General features: G+C 43.9%; 1 protein-coding gene across 1 annotated transcript; it reads left to right on the top strand.

Moving 5' to 3' along the window:
• The first annotated feature begins 22,577 nt into the window (after positions 1–22,577).
• LOC123410911 (ABC transporter F family member 1-like) lies at positions 22,578–25,848 on the top strand. Its single transcript, XM_045103838.1, has 5 exons — positions 22,578–22,939; positions 23,625–23,698; positions 23,786–23,996; positions 24,090–24,324; positions 24,619–25,848. Exons 1-5 carry the CDS (start codon positions 22,733–22,735, stop codon positions 25,668–25,670), a joined length of 1,779 nt encoding a protein of 592 aa, XP_044959773.1. The 5' UTR covers positions 22,578–22,732; the 3' UTR covers positions 25,671–25,848.
• The last annotated feature ends 982 nt before the right edge of the window (positions 25,849–26,830 follow it).

A 26,830-nucleotide genomic window follows, 5' to 3' on the forward strand; every position in this document is an offset into this window, starting at 1 on the left:
ACCTTGTTGTTTTTATAATTTCAGATTACAAAAACCTATATCTACCATCCATATTACACTTTTATCACCATCTCTTCGCCAAACTAGTGCACCTATACAATATACAATACCATTGTATTGGGTGTGTTAGGGACACAAGAGACTCTTTGTTATTTGATTGCATGGTTGCTCGAGAGAGACCATCTTCATCCTATGCCTCCCACGGATTGATAAATCTTAGGTCATCCACTTGAGGGAAACTTTTTATTGTCCTAGAAAACTCTATGCTTGGAGGCCCAACACTAGTCTACAATAAGAAGGTTGTGTAGTAGACATCAATGAGGCACAATGTCTCTCGCTCAAGTGATCCAAGATGAACAAGTATGATATTTTATGATATCAATGTGATGCAATTTTGGCGGTGTTATTGCTATTTGCACTTGCTTCACAGCTTTGCTTTTCCTTCCTTTGGTAATGATATTTTGTATGGTCACTATGCGGGACATGCACACAAAAATAGAAATTATGTATGCGGGTACTGTTGAAACACAAAAGATGACACCATAATATGATACTTATGGTGTTTGCATGCAATTGAAGCTATGCGGCGTATCTATCACTAATGTGCACAAGTAGCGTGTCCCGTAATACTTGATGGCTAGTCTCTATAGGCAAGTTACGCAAGTAGGCTCGGGGTAACAATGCAATGGCAAGGGTATATGTCATGAGCGTTGTCGCGGTTACCATCCTTGCTTACGGTTAGGTGTCAATGAAGAGGCGATTGGCGATGATCCGGGGTGATGATGAGCGGCAATGTTGGTGTAGAACCACTCCTAATTAGGTGAAACACCTTAGGAAGTGGCGGGGCTCACGACTCAAAATCTAAAATGCAAATGGGTCGCGAAAGAAAAATGGCGGTGGTTGCGTAAGCGAAAATGTTGTGCGTAGGCCGGAAGGTCCGGGCTGGCCGAAAGTTCTGATGGTCGGAGAGTCTAGGAGCCGAAAGTTTTGGGTGGAGACAGAAGTTCCGGGGGTCGGGAAACTGGGGAAGAACCATAATTTCCAGATATGAGATTTGGGTGCAAAAACTAGGAAAAAAACACAAATCCTCCCGTGGAAAAGAAAAATTGGTGAAAGTTGGCTGGATGGAAAGCTAGATCCACTTGTACAAAACAAAATCCACGGATCCAAATCAACAAAATCTCTTCAAATCCAATGAATTCAAGAAATTTCAATATGGCTATTTTTGTGGGGAATCTACGAAATTAGGTCAAATCAAACAAAACTGGCTAGAAAGTGGGGGATGAGACTCCAAGGTGTGAATCAACGTGGCTCGTGATACCAAGATGATACGGGGAACACCCGCAGTGGTTGATCTTTTTACACTTGGAGGGGGAAATAGAGGGCAATTCAAGAGAAACACAAGAACTCGTTAACAATCCTCAAATCACACATCCACTAGATCCACATAAACACATGGGGATACATGATCCGAAGTCAACGAAAGGATACACGTAATGATAGTCTTTCCTACGAGATGGGCCTTGTACCCACGAGGGGATCTTCCCTAGATTAGGGGCCTTGGCATAACTATGGATCTTCTCACATGGAGTACATCTCCATGAGAGTAGTATAGTAGATGGAGCTAAGCTCAACAAAAGGTTGTCTAAACATTAGCTAACCCTAAAACGAAGGTAGGGGGAGAGTATTTATAGTCTAGGTTGAAAAAGAGGCCGAAGGGGTACATGGGCACTCGGGCCCGAGTGTCTGTGCGCACGCACGCCGGAAGTTCCAGGCGCCAAAAGTTCCGCCATGTTCCGGGCTGGTTCCGGGCTTTCTCGAGTGTTGTCGCCGGTCGTGACGCCGAGCCTAAGAAGGAGGTGGAAGTTTCGGGGGCGAGAAGCTCTAGGCCTGTTCTGGGATGGACAGAAAGTTGGCAAAGCCCGCTCTTATCGAGAAGCAACTTTATATCATTTTTTATGACTAACCTAATGACATAGTACCTAGTGTGAGTTGTTGTTTTTTTTGTTTTTTTCGTTTGCACAAAATCCATATCAAATGAGGTCCAATTGCCACGAAACTTTATCAAGCTTTTTTTTTGACCAGAAGGAAACTTGGGAGCCAAGAATGAGCAACGGGCGAGGCTTAGGGGGGGGCACTAGACATCAGGATGCGCTAGAGGCCCCTGGCGCGGCCTGGTGTCTAGTGGGGTCATCGGGCACCTCCTCCACCTCCTCTGAGCTCTATAAATACCCCAATATTAAGAAAACCCTAGTGGAGTCGATGAAAAATCATTTCAGCTGCCGCAAGTTCCAGAGCCACGAAATCCAATCTAGAGCATGTTCTGGAGAGGAACACAATAATGGAGGGGTTCACCATCCTCATTGGTGCTCCTCCGATGATGCGTGAGTAGTTCATATCAGGCCTACGAGTCCATAGGCAGTAGCTAGATGGCTTTATCTCTCATTTTGTTTCTCAATACAATTGTCTCCTAGAGATCCATATGATGTAACTCTTTCATTTGTGGTGTATTTGTTCTCTCAAAAGCCGATGTCTAGCTTTGCTAGTGTAGGACATGATGAACCAGAACACGCCACTTCGGCCACTAACAAAAAATCTACTATAGATGAAAAATTAGACTGGAGGAAGCCCATTATTAATTACTCGCATGATCCGAGTGAAAGGGTGGACACGACTATTCGGAGTCTGGCCTTGAAATATACAATGAGGGATGATAACCTTTATCACCGAACAGTTGACGATATTCTTTTAAAGCGCTGGGGCGAAGACCAAGCTAGAGTTTCTATGGGAGAGGTACATGAAGGTATTTGTGGAACTCATAAGTCGACTCCCAAGATAAAGTAGTTATTGCAACAGGTTGAATTTTATTGGTCAACGTTGAAAAATGATTGCTTCAGATATTATAAAGGATGTGAAGCCTGTCAAAAGTTCAATGATATTCAATTGGCTCCTGCTGCCATGTTACATCCTATTATCAAACCGTGGCCATTTAGATGATGGGGTTTAGACTTTATTGGAGAAAATCATCCGTATTCCTCAAAGAGGCATGGGTTTGTATTGTTGGCAACCGATTATTTCACTAAATGGCCTGAAGCGGTACCTCTCAAGAACATGACACATACACAGGTAATTCAGTTCATAATAGAGCACATTATTCATAGATTCGACATTCCTCAAACATTAACTACATATCAAGGTTCATCATTCATGTCACATCAAGTTAGAGAGTTTGTCGAATCTTATAAGATAAAATTTATTAATTCCTCTCCATATTATGTAAAAGCCTACGGACAAGCAGAATCTAGCAATAAAATATTAATCAAGCTCGTCAAGAAGAAGACTACGGATAATCCAAGGAAATGGCATGAGCTGTTGTCCGAAGCTTCATGGACGCATAGAATCTCAAAGCACGGTGCTAGGTAACCCCTTATGAGCTAGTATATGGTCAAGAGGTTGTTTTACCAGTGGAAATAAATTTGGGTGCTTTGAGAATAGCCAAACAAAAATATTTATCAATAGTGGACTTTTATAACTTGATGATGGACAATATTGATGAAGTCGTCGATAAACGTTTGGCTGCTTTAGAGGCCATAGAGAGATAGACAAACTCAGAGTGGCAAGAACTTATAAGTCAAGTTGAAGAATTTTCAAGTTGGTGATCTCATGTGGAAAGTGATCCTGCTGATTGGTTCAAGAGAAATAAGATTCGGGAAGTCGTCTCCAAACTGGGAAGGTCCTTATAAAATTACTAGGGTAGTTCCTGGAAACTCATATTTAGTGGAATCCATTCAGGGGACAATGTTACCTCGATTTCTCAATGAAAAAAGGCTAAAAAATACCACCCGGGTGTGTGGCAAGAAGCCTAAGTAAGCAATGGCCGATACACAATTATCGCTCTTAGCACAAACATGTCCGCTACATGATTATCGCCCTCAAAAGTATAAATGGCCAATGGACTGTTGACATCGTCCTTAGAACAATTACATTGCACATTATTTTTCAGCATACAAGTTTTTCCAAAAAACAAGTGGGCATGTGTTGACACTTGATTTTGGCACGATGCAAAATACAATGAAGATGGCCTCAAATGAAAAGGTATTCAACATGAGTTTTTTTACATCGGTGAATGGAACAACTTTGATGTTAGGTCATCGATTTCCATCCTCATCTCAAGGGGTCAAAATTGAACTCGGAGTGTCAGAATTTAACTCCTTCAGTGTTGTTCAAGCCTCCAAGACGACCTCATACGAGAAAATGTGATGCACGAATTATCTTCGTCTCATCAAAACGATCGAGATTGATATAAAGATCGTCTCAATCCGAGTTCGTATGCAAAAGTTAGAACCATGAGAGTGTGGTCCTATCATGAGGCAAAAGGTGGCGCGAGGGGTCATACAATGAAGACGACCTCGAATGGAAAAAACTTGCAACATGAAAAGGTTCCGTATCTTGATCCGATGTTGTAGGCAACCTCGAAAGGCAAAATAAGATCAGGCTGAATTATGAGTCGGGAAATCCAAGTGAAAAGTTTAAAAACCGAGTGGAAAATTGTCGGCCAAGTGAAAAGCTATCGGACGAGTGAGAAGTTTATTGTCCAAATGAAAAACTTTTCTTCAAATGAAGAAGTATGACCGTGCAATCCGAATGAAGAATCCTAATATTCGACTAAATAAATTTGAATCTGAGTGTTGTTGGCCAATCCGACGAGAAGCTGAAGATGGGTCCAAAACATTATCTAGATGGACTCGGATGGGAAATTGTTCAACACGGAATTTGAAATGGTTAACTTTGCTTTTGAAGTCATTATCATCTGAGATAGTATACGGCCTGCAAAATCGCTACGGGACTTGGACGACCTAGTCAGCCACATGACCAAATCCGATTAGAAGTTAAAGATGAACTTGTGAAGTATTCAAGATGGACTTATTTGGAAAAGTGATCAACAAGAGAATTGTTCATATCGTTGAGTTGAGCGATTTGTATATGAAGATCATGTCAATCGTAAGTCATATGCAAAATATGTGGGCCCATGCAAGAAAAAGATAGAAGTTTGGGCCAGATTCAGGTTGAATCCTAGTTGGATAATAGTTAGGACTCTAAGACATGAATTAATGTAATATTATTATAATATAAGCCTAGGTGAGTCATTTTCTTGTATGGAAAGTCCATCCGCCTCTTATATATAGTGGAGGTGACGACCAATTGAAACAACACACAATCGAATAAATCAATCTATACTACTTTTTGATCTACGTTTTATCTCTCCATTGTTTTCTCTCTCGTTCTTCGTTGTTTCTCAAGTTTGAGAGCTATGAATCCCGAGGCTCGAGAGGCTAGCAAACCAACCTAGGTAATCACATAGCCATCTCACCCTCACGGGGTCCCTCCCTAGAGTGTGGGGCTTCGGGTCTACAAAAGCACCTGCCTACTACCTTGCGTATCGCGTTGTTGGTCTATTCTCCTTCGATGTGAGATGCGATGCATCACCCCTTACATCGAGGGTACACGTTACGTGTTCGTGTTTCAACAATCATATTCTCATGAACATTAGAATTGTTACCAAGAAACGAAAGTACCTGGTAATTCAATTGGCGTGCAAGAGTTTTAGTAATTGCTCTGGTGTGTATATCAGTAGGGGTTGTGCATGTAACAATGATATTAATATTCTCATCAAACTACATAAGTAATAGATGAAAAGTTGTGTTGGTTCACATTTATGTGATATTTACTTTCTTTCCAAGTGTAGCTGGTGTGGAGTAGAGGGGCGAGCAAAGAGGGACAAAAGAGCCAAGATTACTAAGGTGGATGGAGAAGAACTCTTCAATCAAAGATGGTAATGAAAATCAAAAGGGTGTGCCTGCTTATAGTTGAAAAATTGTAGGAGAAGGAAGGGGATTGTGTTTATGATGAGATGTTCAAAAAACGGACGCACTCATCGCTTGTTGTGACATGTGTCGAGTATGTACATACTATCTTCTTTGTGAGCTTGTTATCAAAGTCGATAATTTTAATCTACTGCATGAAATCTTGTGTCTATATAATTATGTTATGAGCCCTAACCAATGCGCAAGCTTGTAACTAGTTATAAATTTTTTTAAGGATATTTAACTAGTTTTTTAGACAATCGCGCGAAGCTTTATTTAACTAGGACCAATGCTTACATGAATAAATGCAAGATCATCGAGATTGCCTAACCACATATGGCGGCTAACCCCTAGTCTAGTAAGATGCTTCACTAAATTGTGAGCCTCAAAATTTGAGCTCCTAAACTCATGAGCAAAAGTGCATGAAGTAAATTAGTTTTTATGATCTTTGATCTCATGTAGTATGAACCCATAGCTTGACGGGTTCCCTTGCTTGATATCATCCACCACCACCTTGCAGTACGAGGCCACATGTATGTTTTGCACATTAAGACCGTTCGCAAGGGCTAAGGCCTCACGCACAGTTAGTGCTTCAAGAGTAGGTGGATCACTTATACCTTTGAAGACAATGACCGACGCCCTTGGAATATTCCATTGTGATCAAGACATATAGCTGCAACAACCCCTTCTCTGATTCGGTGAGACAACAACATCAACATTTACGTTGAACACATGCGCCGGAGGAGCGATCCATTGGGATAGCCGATCCACCTGCTGCCTCGTTGGAGTGTCCCCATGACCCTTTAACACATGTAGATCTGAGATGTAGGACTAGATAAAAAGATTAACCAATTGTGGGCTTTGAAATTTTTTATCATATATGGCTTTCCGCCGCGTTCTCCATACCGCCCAAAGAGTCACAACCATTACTACAAAGTCCTACTGTGGTAGCTCCTCATGCAAAGAGAACAAGCTGTTTCTTGCATTAGGATCCATGTTTAGACTCATTTTTTCCACGAGCTCGTCCTTCGCAAGTGCCCAGATACATCTTGACATAGTGCAGTCCACGAGTGCATATCTCCACGAATCATATCTTCCACACAAAGCACATACCTTAGTGTACGCCATGTGATGATGGCACAACAGATCCATTATTAGCATCGAATGTCGGGCTAGACGCCAATTTAACTAGTTATAAGTAGAGTATACAGACCCGTTGTAACGCCCAAGATGCGATACTATCCTTATTTTGGCATGAGGGTCTCGACAGGGATATAAGCGCATCTCGTCATTTTCCAAGAATGGATAACATTACAAGTACATGTATAGAATAGATGAGTATATGAAATTGGCTTGCACTCGCCACAAGCTACATCATGAACAACACGATGCCACAATATATTCAATCACCAAGTAGAAGAGCAGGGTCCGACTACGGACGAAATCAAATGATAAAAGAACGACGTCCATCCTTGCTATCCCAGGTTGCGAGCCTGGAACCCATCCTAGATCGATGATGAAGAAGAAGAAACTCCAAATAGCACAATCATCGCGCTCATTACAAAGTATCGCTTTACTTGTACCTGCAATTGTTGTTGTACTAATCTGTGAGCCAGAGGGACTCATCAGTCTCATTTCTAAAGGTATCAAGACTAGAAAAGCTTAATGAGTGAGGTATGGTTAGATGGTGAGGCTGCAGCAAGCAACAAATCATTTGTTTGGGTGTCTAACTTACAAGTATAAGAATAAGAGGGTGTGATCTACGCATAACAGATGTGAACTAATAATGATCTCGAAGTGATCCTGAACACCTACTTACGTCAAACATAACCCCACCGTGTCCTCTTCCGGAAGCAGAACTCATGAGAAGAGATAGTCACGGTTACGCACACAGTTGGCAAGTTTTAATTAAGTTCACTTCAAGTTATCTAGAACCGGATGTTACAAAAGTTTCCAAGTTTCCACATAACCGCGGGCACGGATCTCAGAAATATTTAACCATGCACGGGTGCTCCAACTAGTCCATCACAAACTACCACAAGCTGCATCGGAAACCTCAACTACGGAAAACTCGTGATCTCTGCAGATTCCTGGTGGAAACGTCAACCTCAAGATAGCCCAAAGTATCCTCGGAATCCCTCGCACAAGAAGTCCGAGAAAGGTAAAACAAATCCAGCAAGGCCGCCCAACGTGTCGACGACCCCGATAGGAGCCGTGTATCTCGTTCTGAGGATACGACGGATAAGCTATGCGTACGGGTGCCTGATAGACATCACCCAAGTTGCCATGGGTTGGCCCCGCATAGTGTTGTGTTTAGGACCAGCACCATCAGCACTGGCCCTCCCTGTATTTATGTTGAATTACCCCCCGGGTTCATGACGCCCTATGTTTTTCAGTATTATTATGTTAGGCAAACATAGTACCAATGTTGGGCCTTGCGAGATGAGTTTTATCCCAAAATGAAAGTCAAGGGGGTCCCCATAACACCCCAAGCATGTTAGGAGCGCTCAATATGGAACTTAACACCGGTAGCCGAAACTAAGGTGGCAAAAGCGGAACAAAACACCCAGCCAAAAGGCCAAGCATTCCGCCTTTTACCACGTATATAGGTGCATTAAATTAAATAGCAATAATATGGTGATATAACAAGGAACCCATGTTTTCACCTGGAAGCAGTTGCACCTGCAACTAACAATGCTATAAGAGGGCTGAGCGAGCGGTAACATAGCCAAACAAGGGTTTGCTGGGTTGTGGAAGGGTTAGAGGCTTTTCATGGCAATGTTGGGAGGCTGACATTTAAGTGGTAGGCAACGAGACATAGCGAAAGAACTGAGACAAGCTAGCATGTCAATGATAGTAATGGTATCTAAGGAAATGATCATCTTACGTGTTATCCCGCTTGGAAGAAGAACGAATCCGTGAAGCACATGAACCGAGCTAGTCGAACGAATCCTCACACTCCGACACGCTTGCGGAACTCTATCGAGAAGAAGCAAACCCGGAAACAACAATCAACACTCGATAACACCATACATATTCATGACAAGATGCACAATCAAATATGTTGCATATCCATTTAATTATGCACGACACGACAAGGCACAATAATTTATTACTACACATTAAATGAAGCTCAATATGCAACGAGTTGCATATTGACGAAACTCCATATTTGAATTACTTAGCTCACTTTCGTTTAGGTGCACGACAATGTTCAATGTTGTTAAACATCGCAAGAGGTGAAGCGTAAATAAACTACACTATCTAGGCATTTTAAATGAGGTCAGAAATAACATATAGCATCTCTGAAATGACCCCATGTGTTAATTTAGAAATTGGACCAGATCTGAACTAAACACATTTTATATTTGGTAAGCAACAAAATAAAGTGGATTACATGATTCTACATGTCAATCTATTCGATTTACATATATAGATTATCTAAAACAAAGCTATGGTCTAAAAGATATGACCACACAAGATAATATGCCATGAATACAATATATATGCAAATGACAGTCACAAGCATGTTAAATCATGGATGCGCAAGATATTATGAAGCTACATGAAATTCTAGGCAAGTTTAAATGAGGCCGAAACAACGAATAACAATTCCGGAAAGTCCCCATATGTAAATTAAGATTCATATCTATTCTCCCTATACATAATTTTAGAGTTGTTAAACAACAAAAAAAATGCTACCATATTGTTCTACATATTTTTCTAGGCAAGCTACATATGTGAAACATTTTAATCGAAGCTACAGTTAATTAATTATGAAATAAATCATTTTAACATGGCATCTACACAAATTTAATTTAACAACAAACCTAAACATTTTAAACACATGTGAGAGTGGCATACTGTGAATCTACACATAATTGTTACATGTATGAAGTTTTAAAATCCGATGAACGGTTAATTAGCTATGAATTAAATCGTTTTAATATGGCATCACGCAAAATAATGCAAACCATAGGTTAAGCATTTTTAAACATGCATGAAAATTGGAAATTATTAATTTACACAAAATTTTGGACATTTTACATGTTAAACTCATCATGATCCGATTCACGGTTATTTAATGGCGAGCAATGCAAATATATGCCCTTTTCTAAAAATCCGAGTTAATAGTTAAATGAGAGCGCGAGGAAAAAAACATGGGCCAAATCTACATCTAATGGGCCGGAGCAGACGAGCAAATCATAGCAATAGAACACACGTGGCGCGTGATGGGGAGGCTCGCACAGCTCACTAGAGTGGGCTGGGCCCACTGGGATGAGATGAAGGCTACTAGGGGTCGCGCAGCTTGGCCTGGAGGCGGCCCACGTGGAAGGCACGCCACAGTTACGGCGCTGGGCTGAACGGGGCATTGGAGATTGTTGGAAATATGCCCTAGAGGCAATAATAAAATGGTTATTATCATATTTCCTTGTTCATGATAATCGTCTATTGTTCATGCTATAATTGTATTAACAGGAAATAGTAATACATGTGTGAATAAATAGATCACAATGTGTCCCTAGCAAGCCTCTAGTTGGCTAGCTCGTTGATCAATAGATGAGCATGGTTCCCTGATCATGGGCATTAGATGTCATTGATAACGGGATCACATCATTGGGAGAATGATGTGATGGACAAGACCCAATCCTAAGCATAGCACTAGATCCTATTGTTCGTATGCTAAAGCTTTTCTAATGTCAAGTGTCTTTTCCTTCCACCGTGAGATTGTGCAACTCCCGGATACCGTAGGAGTGCTTTGGGTGTATCAAACGTCACAACGTAACTGGGTGACTATAAAGGTGCACTACGGGTACCTCTGAAAGTGTCTGTTGGGTTGGTACGAATCGAGATCGGGATTTGTCACTCCGCGTGACGGAGAGGTATCTCTGGGCCCACTCGGTAGAACATCATCATGAGCTCAATGTGACTAAGGAGTTATTCACACGATGACGTGCTACGGAACGAGTAAAGAGACTTACCAGTAACGAGATTGAACAAGGTATAGGTATACCGACGATCGAATCTCGGGCAAGTTCTATATCGACAGACAAAGGGAATTGTATACAGGATTGATTGAATCCTTGACATCGTGGTTCATCCGATGAGATCATCGTGGAGCAAGTGGGAGGCACCATGGATATCCAGACCCCGCTGATGGTTATTGGCCAGAGAGGTGTCTCGGTCATGTGTGCATGTCTCCCGAACCCGTAGGGTTTACACACTTAAGGTTCGATGACGCTAGGGTTATAGGGAATTGTTATACAAGGTTAGCCAAAGTTGTTCGTAGTCTCGGATGAGATCCCGGACGTCACGAGGAGCTCCGGAATGGTCCGGAGGTAAAGATTGATATGTAGGACGGATGGTTTTGGACACCGGAAGTGTTTCGGGCGTCGCTGGTAACGTACCGGGACCACCAGGACCACCGGAAGTGGCCCCGGGAGTCCACCGGAAGGGGGCCACGACCCCGGGAGGCTAGATGGGCCAAGTGCGGGAGGGAACCAGCCCCTAGGTGGGCTGGTGCGCCCCCCACACTCAGCCCATGGCACAAGAAGAGGGGAGAGGGGGGAACCCTAGCGCAGGTGGGCCTAAGGCCCACCAGAAGGGTGCGCCACCCCTCCTCCCCTCCTGGTCGCCGCACCTCCTCCCCATCTAGGGCTTCCGCCCCTCCCAGGAGAGGGAAACCCTCAAGAGGGCGCAGCCCCTCCCTCCCCCTATATATAGTGGGCACTTTGGGTGTTAGAGACACCAATCTTCCTCTCCCTCAGCGCAGCCCTGCTCTTCTTTCTCCTCCTCTCTGCCGGTGCTTGGCGAAGTCCTGCCGGGAGACCTCGTCGCTCCATCGACACCACGCCGTCGTGCTGCCGGAGATCTTCCCCAACCTCTCCCTCCTCCTTGCTGGATCAAGGTGCGGGAGACGTCACCGGGCTGCACGTGTGTTGAACGCCGAGGTGCCGTGGTTCAGCACTAGATTGGAATCGCACCGCGATCTGAATCGCCGCGAGTACGACTCCATCAACCGCGTTCTAGCAACGCTTCCGCTTAGCGATCTTCAAAGGTATGAAGATGCACTCACCCCTCTCTCGTTGCTGGTCTCTCCATAGGAAGATCTGAATATGCGTAGGAATTTTTTTGAATTTATGCTACGTTACCCAAAAGTGGCATCCGAGCCAGGTTTTCTATGCGTAGATTCTATGCACGAGTAGAACACAAAAGGTTGTGGGCGATGATTTTTCAATTGCTTTCCGCTACTAGTCTTATTCTTTTCCGGCGGTATTGTGGGATGAAGCGGCCCGGACCGACATTACACGTACGCTTACGTGAGACTGGTTCCACTGACAAACATGCACACCGTGCATAAAGGTGGCTAGCGGGTGTCTGTCTCTCCTACTCTAGTCGGATTGGATTTGATGAAAAGGGTCCTTATGAAGGGTAAATAGCTTTGGCATATCATCGTTGTGGCTGTCACGTAGGTAAGAAAGCGTTCTTGCTAGAAACCCAAATCAGCCACGTAAAACTTGCAACAACAATTAGAGGACGTCTAACTTGTTTTTGCAGGGTTTGACATGTGATGTGATATGGCCAAAGTTGTGATGTTGCATGTATGATGTATGAGATGATCATGTTATTGTAATAGGATTTCACGACTTGCATGTCGATGAGTATGACAACCGGCAGGAGCCATATGAGTTGTCTTAATTTATTGTATGAGATGCAACGCCATGTGCTTACTACTTTTACTTCATTGCTAACGGTTAGCTATAGTACTAGTGACAGTAGTAGTTGGCGTGGCGACTTCACGGAGACACGATGATGGAGATCATGATGATGGAGATCATGGTGTCACGCCGGTGACAATGATGATCATGCGATGCCTGAAGATGGAGATCGAAAGAGCAAACATGATAATGGCCATATCATGTCACTATATGATTGCATTGTGATGTTTATCATGTTTTTCATCTTATTTCTTAGAACGATGGTAGCATAATAAGATGATCCCTCTTAAAATTTCGAGAATGTATTCCCCTAAGTGTGCACCGTTGCAAAGGATCGTTGTCTCGAAGCACCACGTGATGATCGGGTGTGATAGATTCTAACGTTCGCATACAACGGGTGTAAGCCAGATTTACACACGCGAAACACCTAGGTTGACTCGACGAGCTGAGCATGTACAGACATGACCTCGAATACAAGAGACCGAAAGGTCGAACATGAGTCGTATGGTTGAATACGATCAGCATGAAGTTGCTCACCATGGTGACTAGTCCGTCTCACGTGATGATCGAACACGGGTTAGTCAACATGGATCATGTATCACTTAGATGACTAGATGGATGTCGATTTAAGTGGGAGTTCATACTTAATTTGATTAAATGAACTTAATTGTCATGAACTTAGTCTAAAAGGTTGTCTTTATAAATATTGTAGATGGCCAACGTCAACCTCAATTTCAACGCATTCCTAGAGAAAAACAAGCTGAAAGATGATGGTAGCAACTATGCGGACTGGGTTCGCAACTTGAAGCTCATCCTTGAAGCAGCTAAAAAAGCGTATGTCCTTGATGCGCCGCTAGGTGACCCTCCCGCTCCCGCAGCAGCCCAGGACATTCTGAACGTCTGGCAAACGCGGAGTGATGACTACTCTCTGGTTAGGTGTGGCATGTTATACAGTTTAGAAACGGGGCTCCAAAGGCGTTTTGAGCAACACGGTGCATATGAGATGTTCCAAGAGCTGAAGCTAGTTTTTCAAGCTTATGCCTGTGTCGAGAGATATGAAGTCTCCGACAAGTTCTTTAGTTGTAAGATAGAGGAGAACAGTTTTGTCAGTGAGCACATACTCAAAATGTCTGGGTTACACGGTCGTCTGACTTCACTTGGAGTCGAACTTCCGGATGATGCTATAATTGACAGAATCCTCGAGTCTCTCCCACCAAGCTACAAAGGTTTTGTGCTGAACTACAACATGCAAGGGATGGAGAAGACCATTCCCGAGTTGTACTCGATGCTCAAGTCTGCAGAAGTAGAAATAAAGAAAGAGCATCAAGTGTTGATGGTCAACAAGACCACTAGTTTCAAGAAGGGCAAGGGTAAGAAGAACTTCAAGAAAGACGGCAAAGCCGTTGCCGCGCCCGGTAAGCCAGATGCCGGGAAGAAGAAAAAGAATGGACCCAAGCCTGCGACTGAGTGCTTCTATTGCAAGGGAAAGGGTCACTGGAAGCAGAACTGCCCCAAATACTTAGCGGACAAGAAGGCCGGCAACGTTAAAGGTATATGTGATATACATGTTATTGATGTGTACCTTACCAGCGCTCGTAGTAGCTCCTGGGTATTTGATACCGCTGTTGTTGCTCACATTTGCAACTCAAAGCAGGAACTGCGGAATAAGCAGAGACTGGCCAAGGACGAGGTGATGCGCGTCGGGAATGGCTCCAAGGTCGATGTGATCGCCGTCGGAACGCTACCTCTACATCTACCGTCGGGATTAGTTTTAAACCTTAATAATTGTTATTTAGTACCAGCTTTGAGCATGAATATTGTATCAGGGTCTTGCTTAATGCGAGACGGCTACTCATTTAAGTCAGAGAATAATGGTTGTTCTATTTATATGAGTGATATGTTTTATGGTCATGCTCCGCTGGTGAATGGTTTATTCTTGATGAATCTCGATCGTGATGTTACGCATATTCATAGTGTGAGTACCAAAAGATGTAAAGTTGATAATGATAGTCCACATACTTGTGGCACTACCGCCTTGGTCATATCGGCGTTAAGCGCATGAAGAAGCTCCATACTGATGGACTATTAGAGTCTCTTGACTTTGAATCATTTGGCACATGCGAACCGTGCCTCATGGGCAAGATGACTAAGACTCCATTCTCAGGAATAATGGAGAGAGCAACCGACTTATTGGAAATAATACATACTGATGTCTGTGGTCCAATGAACGTTGAAGCTCGCGGTGGCTGTCGTTATGTTCTCACTCTCACCGATGATTTGAGTAGGTATGGGTATATCTACTTGATGAAGCACAAATCTGAGACATTTGAAAAGTTTAAGGAATTTCAGAGTGAGGTCGAGAATCAACGTGACAGAAAAATTAAGTGTCTACGATCTGATTGTGGAGGAGAATATTTGAGTCACGAGTTTGGCACACACCTAAGGAAGTGTGGAACCGTTTCACAACTGACGCCGCCTGGCACACCGCAACGCAACGGAGTGTCTGAACGTCGTAATCGCACTTTATTAGATATGGTACGATCTATGATGTCTCTTACCGACTTACCGCTATCATTTTGGGGATACGCATTAGAAACTGCAGCATTCACTTTAAATAGGGCACCGTCTAAATCCGTTGAGACGACACCGTATGAACTATGGTTTGGCAAGAAACCTAAGTTGTCGTTTCTTAAAGTTTGGGGTTGCGATGCTTATGTGAAGAAACTTCAACCAGAAAAGCTCGAACCCAAAGCGGAGAAATGCGTATTCATAGAATACCCTAAGGAAACTATTGGGTATACCTTCTATCTTAGATCCGAAGGTAAAACTTTTGTTGCCAAGAACGGATCCTTTCTAGAGAAAGAGTTTCTCTCGAAAGAAGTAAGTGGGAGGAAGGTAGAACTTGATGAGGTAATTACACCCCCTCTCGAACAGGATAGTAGCGCAGCGTGGGAAGTTGTTCCTGTGGCACCTACACCAACTGAAGACGAAGTTAATGATAATGATCATGAAGCTTCGGATCAAGTTACTACTGAGCCGCGAAGGTCCACAAGGGTACGCTCCGCACCAGAGTGGTACGGCAACCCTGTAATGGAAATCATGTTGTTAGACAACGGTGAACCTTCGAACTATTAAGAAGCGATGGCGGGCCCGAATTCCAACAAATGGCTTGAAGCTATGAAATCCGAGATACGATCCATGTATGAGAACAAAGTATGGACTTTGGTGGACTTGCCCGATGACCGGCGAGCCATAGAAAATAAATGGATCTTCAAGAAGAAGACTGATGCAAACGGTAATGTAACCGTTTATAAAGCTTGACTTGTTGCAAAGGGTTTTCGACAAATTCAAGGATTGACTACGAAGAGACTTTCTCTCCCATAGCGAAGCTGAAATCAGTCCGAATCATGTTAGCAATTGCCGCCTTTTATGATTATGAAATTTGGCAAATGGACGTCAAAACAGCGTTCCTTAACGGGAACCTTAAGGAAGAGTTGTATATGATGCAACCAAAAGGTTTTGTCGACCCTAAGGGTGCTAACAAAGTGTGCAAGCTCCAGCGCTCCATCTATGGGCTGGTGCAAGCATCTCGGAGTTGGAACATTCGCTTTAATGAGGTGATTAAAGCGTTTGGGTTCATACAGGTTTACGGAGAAGCCTGTGTGTACAAGAAAGTGAGTGGGAGCTCTGTAGCTTTCCTCATACTGTATGTGGATGACATATTATTGATGGGAAATAATATAGAGATGTTGGAGAGCATAAAGTCCTATTTGAACAAGAGTTTTTCAATGAAGGACCTTGGAGAAGCTGCATACATATTAGGCATCAAGATCTATAGAGATAGATCAAGACGCCTCATAGGTCTTTCACAAAGTACATACCTTGACAAGATATTGAAGAAGTTCAATATGGAAAACTCAAAGAAAGGGTTCTTTCCAGTTTTGCAAGGTATGAAATTGAGTAAGACTCAGTCACTGACCACGACAGCAGATAGAGAGAAAATGAGTATTGTCCCCTACGCTTCAGCCGTAGGCTCTCTAATGTATGCCATGTTGTGTACCAGACCTGATATAAACCTTGCCATAAGTTTGGTAGGGAGGTACCAAAGTGATCCCGGTATGGAACACTGGACAGCGGTCAAGAATATCCTTAAGTACCTGAAGAGGACTAAGGAGATGTTTCTCGTTTATGGAGGTGACGAAGAGCTCGTCGTAAAGGGTTACGTCGACGCTAGCTTTGACACAGATCACAATGACTCTAAGTCATAGACCGGATACATATATGTTTTGAATGGTGGGGCAGTGAGCTGGTGCAGCAGCAAGCAAGAAGTCGTGGCAGCATCTACATGTGAAGCGGAGTACATAGCTGCTTCAGAAGCGGCTCATGAAGGAATTTGGATGAAGGAGCTCATCACCGACCTTGGAGTGGTTCCAAGCGCGTTGGGTCCAATGACACTCTTCTGTGATAACACTGGGGCCATTGCCATAGCCAAGGAGCCCAGGTTTCACCGGAAGACGAAGCACATCAAACGCCGCTACAACTCCATCCAGGACCATGTCCAGAGTGGAGTAATAGAGATTTGTAAAGTACACACGGATCTGAATGTTGCAGACCCGTTGACTAAACCTCTTCCACGAGCAAAACATGATCAACACCATAATGCTATGGGTGTTCGATACATCACAATGTAACTAGATTATTGACTCTAGTGCAAGTGGGAGACTGTTGGAAATATGCCCTAGAGGCAATAATAAAATGGTTATTATCATATTTCCTTGTTCATGATAATCGTCTATTGTTCATGCTATAATTGTATTAACAGGAAACCGTAATACATGTGTGAATAAATAGATCACAATGTGTCCCTAGCAAGCCTCTAGTTGGCTAGCTCGTTGATCAATAGATGATCATGGTTCCCTGATCATGGGCATTAGATGTCATTGATAACGGGATCACATCATTGGGAGAATGATGTGATGGACAAGACCCAATCCTAAGCATAACACTAGATCGTATTGTTCGTATGCTAAAGCTTTTCTAATGTCAAGTGTCTTTTCCTTCGACCGTGAGATTGTGCAACTCCCGGATACCGTAGGAGTTCTTTGGGTGTATCAAACTTCACAACGTAACTGGGTGACTATAAAGGTGCACTACAGGTACCTTTGAAAGTGTTTGTTGGGTTGGTATGAATCGAGATCGGGATTTGTCACTCCGCGTGACAGAGAGGTATCTCTGGGCCCACTCGGTAGAACATCATCATGAGCTCAATGTGACTAAGGAGTTAGTCACACGATGACGTGCTACGAAATGAGTAAAGAGACTTACCGGTAACGAGATTGAACAAGGTATAGGTATACCGACGATCGAATCTCGGGCAAGTTCTATACCGACAGACAAAGGGAATTGTATACGGGATTGATTGAATCCTTGACATCGTGGTTCATCCGATGAGATCATCGTGGAGCAAGTGGGAGCCACCATGGGTATTCAGACCCCGCTGATGGTTATTGGCCGGAGAGGTGTCTCGGTCATGTCTGCGTGTCTCCCGAACCCGTAGGGTCTACACACTTAAGGTTCGATGATGCTAGGGTTATAGGGAATTGTTGTACGAGGTTATCGAAAGTTCTTCGGAGTCCCGGATGAGATCCTGGACGTCATGAGGAGCTCCGGAATGGTCCGGAGGTAAAGATTGATATATAGGACGGATGGTTTTGGACACCGGAAGTGTTTCGGGCGTCGCCGGTAACGTACCGGGACCACTGGGACCACCGGAAGTGGCCCCGGGGGTCCACCGGAGGGGGGCCACGACCCCGGGAGGCTACATGGGCCAAGTGCGGGAGGGAACCAGCCCCTAGGTGGGCTGGTGCGCCCCCCATACTCAGCCCATGGCACAAGAAGAGGGGAGAGGGGGGACCCTAGCGCAGGTGGGCCTAAGGCCCACCAGAAGGGTGCGCCACCCCTCCTCCCTCCTGGCCGCCGCATCTCCTCCCCATCTAGGGCCGCCGCCCCTCCCAGGAGAGGGAAACCCTCAAGGGGGCGCAGCCTCTCCCCCCCTATATATAGTCGGCACTTTGGGCTGTTGGAGCACCAATCTTGATCTAGAAGTTCTTTCTCCTCCTCTCTGTCGGTGCTTGCGAAGCCCTGTCGGGAGACCTCGTCTCTCCATCGACACCACGCCGTCGTGCTGTCGGAGATCTTCCCCAACCTCTCCCTCCTCCTTGCTGGATCAAGGTGCGGGAGACGTCACCGGGCTGCACGTGTGTTGAACACGGAGGTCCGTGGTTCAGCACTAGATCGGAATCACACCGCGATCTGAATCGCCGCGAGTACGACTCCATCAACCGCGTTCTAGCAACGCTTCCGCTTAGCGATCTTCAAAGGTATGAAGATGCACTCACCCCTCTCTCGTTGCTGGTCTCTTCATAGGAAGATCTGAATATGCGTAGGAATTTTTTTGAATTTATGCTACGTTACCCAACACAGATCTGGGCCGCGACAAGGCAGACGGGTGGCGCGGTGCTGGGCCTCAAGGCGCTGCGCGACCCATGACGCTCGCAAGCGACGTGTTGCATCGTGCTCCTCCCGATCCCGCCTGGATCAGGGAAGGCAGGGACGACGCGGCTCCACGGCAGCGACGGGAAGGCCGGACGGCGATGGGACATCCAGATCTAGAGGCGGGCGGCCCAGATCCGTCCAATCTCAGCGGCGACTGACGACCTTGGAGCTCTGGGCGGTGAGTTGGGCGAGGCGATGACCTGCGGGAACGTGGCTTGGTTCGACATCGTATGCATGCAACGCTGCAACGAGGCTTGCAGGACACTGGCACGCGAGGGGGCGGCGAGGTTGCAGCGGTCCTCCGTCGGCCGACTGACGAGGTCCCGACGAGGCGAGGCGATCGCTCGGGGAGGCTCGGGTGCGGGCAACCGCGCGAGCAGGGCTTGGGCACACGTGATCTAGGGCGGCGGCGATTCCGAGCCCGGGCGAGCCCCAGACGGGCTCAACGGGCCGGCGGCTGAGGGGAGTGGGAGGCTGCTGGTTGGGGGTTGGGGAGTGGCTGCGCGCGAAAAATGAGGGGATTAGGGTTGGGTCCAAAATGGTAGGCTGGAGGTGTTTAAATAGGAAAGGGGCTAGGTTTAGTGGTTTTAGTCCATTTGTGGACCGTTGGATCGCGACCCCACGGCTCCGATGAGAGATTTAGGCTAGATGGGCTATGTTGGGTTGTGTAGAGGTGGTGGACTGAGATGAGAGGAAAGTTTGCATCCCGACACAGAGTTTATAAAACCGAAAAACGTGCGACGAATGAACTGACGAGAATGCCGCTACGGTCGACTGTTTGGGTATCTAACGGACTCTGATTGCGACAAAATTTGACATGCGGTATAGCTACCCGATAACAAGAACACATGCCAACTTTCAACCTAATTCGAGAAAGTTTTATACACACTTTTGAAAAAAAATATCTTAATGATGTCGTGGCGCGTACAAGTGGTTGGTCTCAAAACGGTCAACGACAAAAATAAAAAAATTGACAACTACGGATGCAAGTTTTAAATAATGACGACAATGGAGTGTCGATGCTATGCACATGATGAGTGCGACAACGAAATAAATCACACAGCGACAATAGAATAAAAGGGGAATCTACTGGAGCGTCGGATCCGAGCTGTTACACCCGACCTTGAGGGGGTGGGGCAGGGAGGCGGCCACCCTAGGCTCCCAACATTCAAGGATCCCTCCTCAGGTCTACAACACGTACCCTACGACTTTCCCCTAAAAAAGGTAGCCTACGGCCTACTGCTAAACAAATGATGGGTCAATTTAAAATAAAAAAATGATGGGTCGTCAGTGAGGGAGGTAGCGAGGCGTGGACACGGACAAACCTAGAGATTCTTTCCCTGGAATCTCCAAATACCACGGAGTCTTCTTCTCGACAACAGTTCGCCGTATCGCCGACGCGGATCCCTATTCGCGGGAGCCCCGATCGCGAGATGGGGTCATTAGCGAGTCCGAGACGCCGCTTTATCTCCCTACCCTAGGCGCTGGACATGCACGCCAGTCCACATGACCATGGTTGAACGCCGAACACCAAAGACGATCCTATCTTAGTCAAAAAATAAGGAGACGATCCAATTGATTCAAGGTATATTATATTACTCATATTTCTTAATCCCTACCCCTATACGTTTAGGATTATCGATTAAATAATTTACCCTTTGAATGAATACTTTTGATGCCTCTTTTTATATTTACTTCCAGTTCGAGCACGTTGAAAGAAGATACAATGCGTGGATGAGTTGATACAATTGGAGAGACGCTCTTGATATAATTTTCAAGAGTAATGCTGGTGTTTCTTTGATCCCAAATAGTGATTTGGCAATTGTTATCCATGATGTGAAACAAATTGATGAGAATTCTGAATTTGGATAAGAGGAAAATGTTAACATCAACATCGGTGATAAAAGGTAAGTGATCGTGATAGTATAATTATTTCAACAAACACGTGCACAAGCACTGTGTGCTAGCAATGATGATCATACTGTTTTATGAATAAAAATATATAAATTTATTTTGTTAGATGATGTAATGCCAACTATATATGGTGATTTTCAAGCATGCCGGAGAAACTGATTATGTCCGAATGCATCTATTGCTTATCATCGTATTTAGGGTGCATATAACTGTCGCATCGGTTGAAAGAAGTTTTTTAAGAATATAATTATTAAAGAACTATTTGAGATAAAATAAGGACTCTTGAGAGTGTAAATGGTTTAGGAAAAATTATGCATCAATAAAAAATATTATTTGATGAGATTGACATCGACCCCATGATAAATGACTTTGCATTGAGAAATGCTAGATTCTTTTAAAGATAACATGTATAACTTTTTCATATTTATATTGTTTTTATGCACTTGAGTGATTATCGGTAACATTGTCATGCCGTTGATGACAATGCATCCATTCTTGAAGAAGCAAAGCTTTGGGTTACTGCCGGCGTAAAAAAATTGGGGTTTGTAATTTTTTGTGAATAATTGTCATGTCGCTGATGAAAGGTGTTATGTAAAACTCTAAACTCTATTCTCCTTATTTAATGGATGAGTCAAATCTTATGAATTCGTTTCAAAAAAATTATCGATAACACTCATGATATACATATATTCATTATTATTACTATATTATTTATACTATTTTTAAGGGTGTTATATTGTTTGTATTAAGGAAAACACTATGATTCCGCCGGTGGATCACACTCAGTGCGCCCGCCGCCTCCTGCATCCAACACGTGTCTATATGTACTTTTCGCCTCACGCTCATAACCATGGCTGACGTTCAAGCGTGCACGCGCGCGGCAAGGAGTTTCCCCAACTTGGTCTGTGTTTCAAAAAATTGAAATAAATATTTTTTGTTGCAAAAGTTTTTCGCAGCCTGACCTATGTTGCAAAAGTTTTATGCAACATGACTTTTGTTGCAAAAGTTTCTGCAACACGATCCTTGTTGCAGAAAATATTCTATAACAAGTTCTATTGCAAAAAAAATCTACGGACGTTTTCGCAACATGCTCTCTGTTGCAAAAAAAAATTGCAACATAATCTATGTTGCAAGAGACCTGTCAGTCATTTTTTAACTCGTCAGGCGGACGCGTAGCAGCGTGCTTGTTTCTGCAACTGAAACGTTGTTTCAGGATTTTATGTGTTTGGGCAGAGACAGATCAAACGGTGCATGCGTATATATCGAATGGTTAAAAGGGTGACAGATGATTATTACAAATCCATCGGTAGACGTCTAGAAGTCCCCTAAGGACCCCGAATTATGGTTTCGCGTGTGGCCCTAAAAACCTCAGCACCGGCCGTCAGAAGATATACGAGAAATGCAAGAGAACCCTAGATAAAAGCCCAGCATGCTCCACGGCCCGGTCCGAGTAAGTTGAGCAGCCCACCAGTAGTGAGCGGAGGAGGCAATACAAGTAGCACTTCTCTTCTCCACCCAACGCCTCTCTCCACACCACAACCCGCCGCCACCGCCCGCTGGGAGGGGATTAGAAATCGTGTATCGTAGGTTTGCGCAAATCGCCGCCTACAGCAACCAATCCCCTCCCCTCCCCTCCCCTCCCCTCGAGCTATCTACCTTTCCCGATCCCGATACCCTACCATGGTGTCCGATGCTAGCAAGAAGAAAGCCGCGCAGAAGAAGGCCGCCGCCGCCGCCAAGAGGGGAGCCAAGTCCAACGCCGCTGCCTCATCCTCGTCGGCGTCGTCTGCGGCGGACAAGGCGGCTAATGGCATAGCGGCGCTTAACTTGTCCGATCGGACATGTACCGGGGTCCTGGCTTCGCATCCGCTCTCCCGTGATATCCACGTACGTTAAGATCCGATCCCCTTTTCCTTCTTGCTGCTATTCATCCATCGTTACGAACTTTTTTTTCTTCCTATATAAATTCCTATTCTCGCGGCACGAATTAGTTCCACCCTGCAGCCTGCAGTGATAGAACAATAGAGTAAGTCGATCCTCGTCGTTCATCGCCAGATGTAATATAATTTTATTGAGCGAAAAACAGATTGCTAGATCCGTGTTAAATCATTCGATTTCTTAAGCTCTTCAGATGATCCATTCATCGTTTCCTCGACGGGGCATTGTGTGGTCGTATTAGCCACTTTCCTGGTCCATTGTATCCTGGAACCTATCTCATACCAATATTATGTATATGTACACAAGAAAATAATACTCCCAGTTGATATGCCAAATATGTACACAAGAAAATAATACTCCAGTTGATACCCCAAATATGCTGGGATGTGAGGTCATGACTACATATATAGTCTTCAATGCGAATATCTGATTAGCATCATCTCCGTCCCTCCTTCATACCTGTTGATTCCTTTAATACTTTGTTGATTTCCTAATATAGTATTTGTATGTTGCAGATAGAGTCCCTTCCATTAACTGAATATATCTGATCTAGCATCATCTCCGTCCGTCCTTCATAGTGGTTGATTCCTCTAATACTTTGTTGATTTCCTAATATAGTATTTGTATGTTGCAGATAGAGTCCCTTTCATTAACATTTCATGGACATGACCTTATTGTGGACTCAGAATTGGAGCTTAACTATGGGAGGTATAGTTTATACATCTGTTTGTTTCCATTTAGTTACAACCATGTGTCCTTCTGGACTACTTAATTGATGGTTTTATTTAACCTCAGGCGGTATGGTTTGCTCGGCTTAAATGGTTGTGGAAAATCTACCCTTCTCACAGCAATAGGCTGCAGGGAACTCCCCATTCCTGAACACATGGACATACATCATCTCACCCGTGAGATTGAGGCTTCTGACATGTCTGCGCTGCAAGCTGTTATCTGTTGTGATGAAGAAAGAGTCAAGCTGGAAAAGGAAGCTGAAATTTTGGCTGCACAGGTTACGTATTGAACTTCTATCTTCAAATTTGCTCATTTTCTGCATTTCATCTAGGTCTATATAATTGCTTACACTTGTCGCTGACTATTTTAGGATGATGGTGGCGGTGAAGCTTTGGATCTTGTATATGAGCGGTTAGAAGCGATGGATGCATCAACTGCTGAAAAGCGTGCTGCTGAGATATTGTTTGGTCTAGGTTTTGACAAGCAAATGCAAGCAAAGCCAACTCGTGATTTTTCTGGGGGTTGGCGTATGCGGATTGCGTTGGCAAGGGCACTGTTCATGAATCCGACCATCCTTTTGCTTGATGAGCCAACCAACCATCTTGGTGAGTATGAAACATATGTAAACTGCACTTGAACATATAATGTTAAGCGGTAATGATGTGTTCTTTTGTATTGCTTCACTACCGTTAACATTTTTCTTTGATACAAAATCTTTGGCTAATGTGACACACATCCTTCCATCTCACAAAATTACATGGCACTACTACATGTCTTGTTGCTCGTGCATAACAAGACATATAGACATCCTTCTTGTGGACTTAATCCTGCATAGCTTGGTGGGCGGTTACGCTTACTTTTGAGGTCAACGTGATTTTTTTTTTTGCTTTTATTTGCAGATCTTGAGGCTTGTGTCTGGCTTGAAGAGAAATTAAAGAATTTTGAGCGTATACTTGTTGTTATCTCACATTCCCAAGATTTCCTAAATGGAGTGTGCACCAACATCATCCACATGCAGAACAAGACCCTCAAGCTATATACTGGAAATTATGACCAGTATGTTCAAACTCGCTCTGAGCTTGAAGAGAATCAAATGAAGCAGTACAAATGGGAACAGGAACAGATAGCTAATATGAAGGAGTACATTGCTCGATTTGGTCATGGATCTGCGAAGCTTGCTCGTCAGGCTCAGAGCAAAGAGAAGACTCTTGCAAAGATGGAGCGTGGTGGTCTCGCTGAGAAGGTTGTCAATGACAAGATTCTTGTTTTCCGCTTTACAGATGTAGGCAAACTCCCACCACCAGTGCTGCAGTTTGCTGATGTCACATTTGGGTACACTCCGGATAATCTCATCTACAAGAACCTCGACTTTGGTGTTGACCTTGACTCAAGAGTTGCACTGGTCGGTCCGAATGGGGCAGGTAAGAGCACACTTCTGAAGCTCATGACAGGTGACCTATCTCCACTGGATGGCATGGTCAGACGCCACAACCACCTACGCATTGCACAATTCCATCAACATCTCACTGAGAAGCTGGACCTGGACATGCCGGCCCTGCAGTACATGATGAGGGAGTACCCTGGGAATGAAGAGGAGAAGATGAGAGCTGCAATCGGCAAGTTTGGCCTGTCAGGAAAGGCACAGGTGATGCCTATGAAAAACCTGTCTGATGGGCAGAAGGCCCGTGTCATTTTTGCTTGGCTAGCATTTAGGCAGCCACAGATGCTGTTGCTTGATGAGCCGACAAATCATCTTGACATTGAGACCATCGACTCACTTGCTGAGGCACTGAAGGAATGGGACGGGGGGTTGGTCCTGGTGAGCCATGACTTCAGGCTGATCAATCAGGTTGCCCAAGAGATCTGGGTCTGTGAGAACCAGGCGGTGACTAGGTGGGAAGGTGATATCATGGATTTCAAGCAACATTTGAAGAAAAGAGCTGGTCTCTAATTTCATGTCTTTTCCTTCTCGGCTCTTTGGAGATCTATAGACAACCCAAAGTTTTGCCTCTGTATCAGAAAGTTTCCATCATTTAGAGTGACTAGTATTGAGTATTGAGTACGATTGTATCGACTTAAAACGTATCTTCTTCTCTACGCTATTTTATAACCAGATGATCCTTATTTAATTTTCGTATCTTTGACATTGTTGATCCATGATGGTTTGTTTTGCTCTGGGATTCTCAAAGATTTGAAGATTTTCATTTTATTATGGTGATATCATGAATTTCAAGCAACATTTGAAGAAAAGAGCTGGTCTCTAGATTTCATGTCTTTTCCTTCTCGGCTCCTTGGAGATCATAGACAACCCAAAGTTTCACCTCTGTATCAGTAAGTTTCCATCATTTAGTGTGTGACTAGTATTGAGTACGATTGTATAACCAGATGATCCTTATTTAATTTTCATATCTTTGAGATTGTTGATCCATGATGGTTTGTTTTGCTCTGGGGTTCTCAAAGATATTTAATTTTCATATCTTTGACATTGTTGATCCATGATGGTTTGTTTTGCTCTGGGGTTCTCAAAGATTTGAAGATTTTCATTTTATTATGGTGATGAAATATATAATGGATGAGACATAATTCATTCAATTGTTATCTTTTAAGGGTTTGTAAGGAAAATGAAAATACCCAGACATCTTCATGTAAGATCAATGATATAGTAGTAAGAAAAACTCTTACTTTCAGCCGTGATCCGCTGCCTGCTCAATGTGACGTACACATGTATGTCCTTCTTTTTGCAACACCGTGTGTTGTAAAATTCTCTGCAAATATTTTTTGTAGCATTGTTTGTGTTGTAATTTGTTTCTGCAACAATATTTATGTCATAAAAATAGTAAAAACAAATCTGCAGCATCAACTATATCGCAAAGGTTTCTGCGACATAAGTTTTGTCGTAAAGTATTTTCGCAACACTAATCTTGTTGTAAAGTATTTCAACAACATTATCCTTGTTGCAGAAATAAGAATGATACTGAACGACGGATAATTGTACATCCGACGGTTATCCTGTTGACGGATTTTTTAGAAAGATCCTCATTACATGGTGATTTACCATCAATACCTCAATCTTCAGTTGATCCTATGACAAAAGCTTGTGCACGTGTCGTT

This window comes from Hordeum vulgare, chromosome 7H (genome assembly GCF_904849725.1).
Source record: "Hordeum vulgare subsp. vulgare chromosome 7H, MorexV3_pseudomolecules_assembly, whole genome shotgun sequence".
NCBI lineage: Eukaryota > Viridiplantae > Streptophyta > Magnoliopsida > Poales > Poaceae > Hordeum > Hordeum vulgare.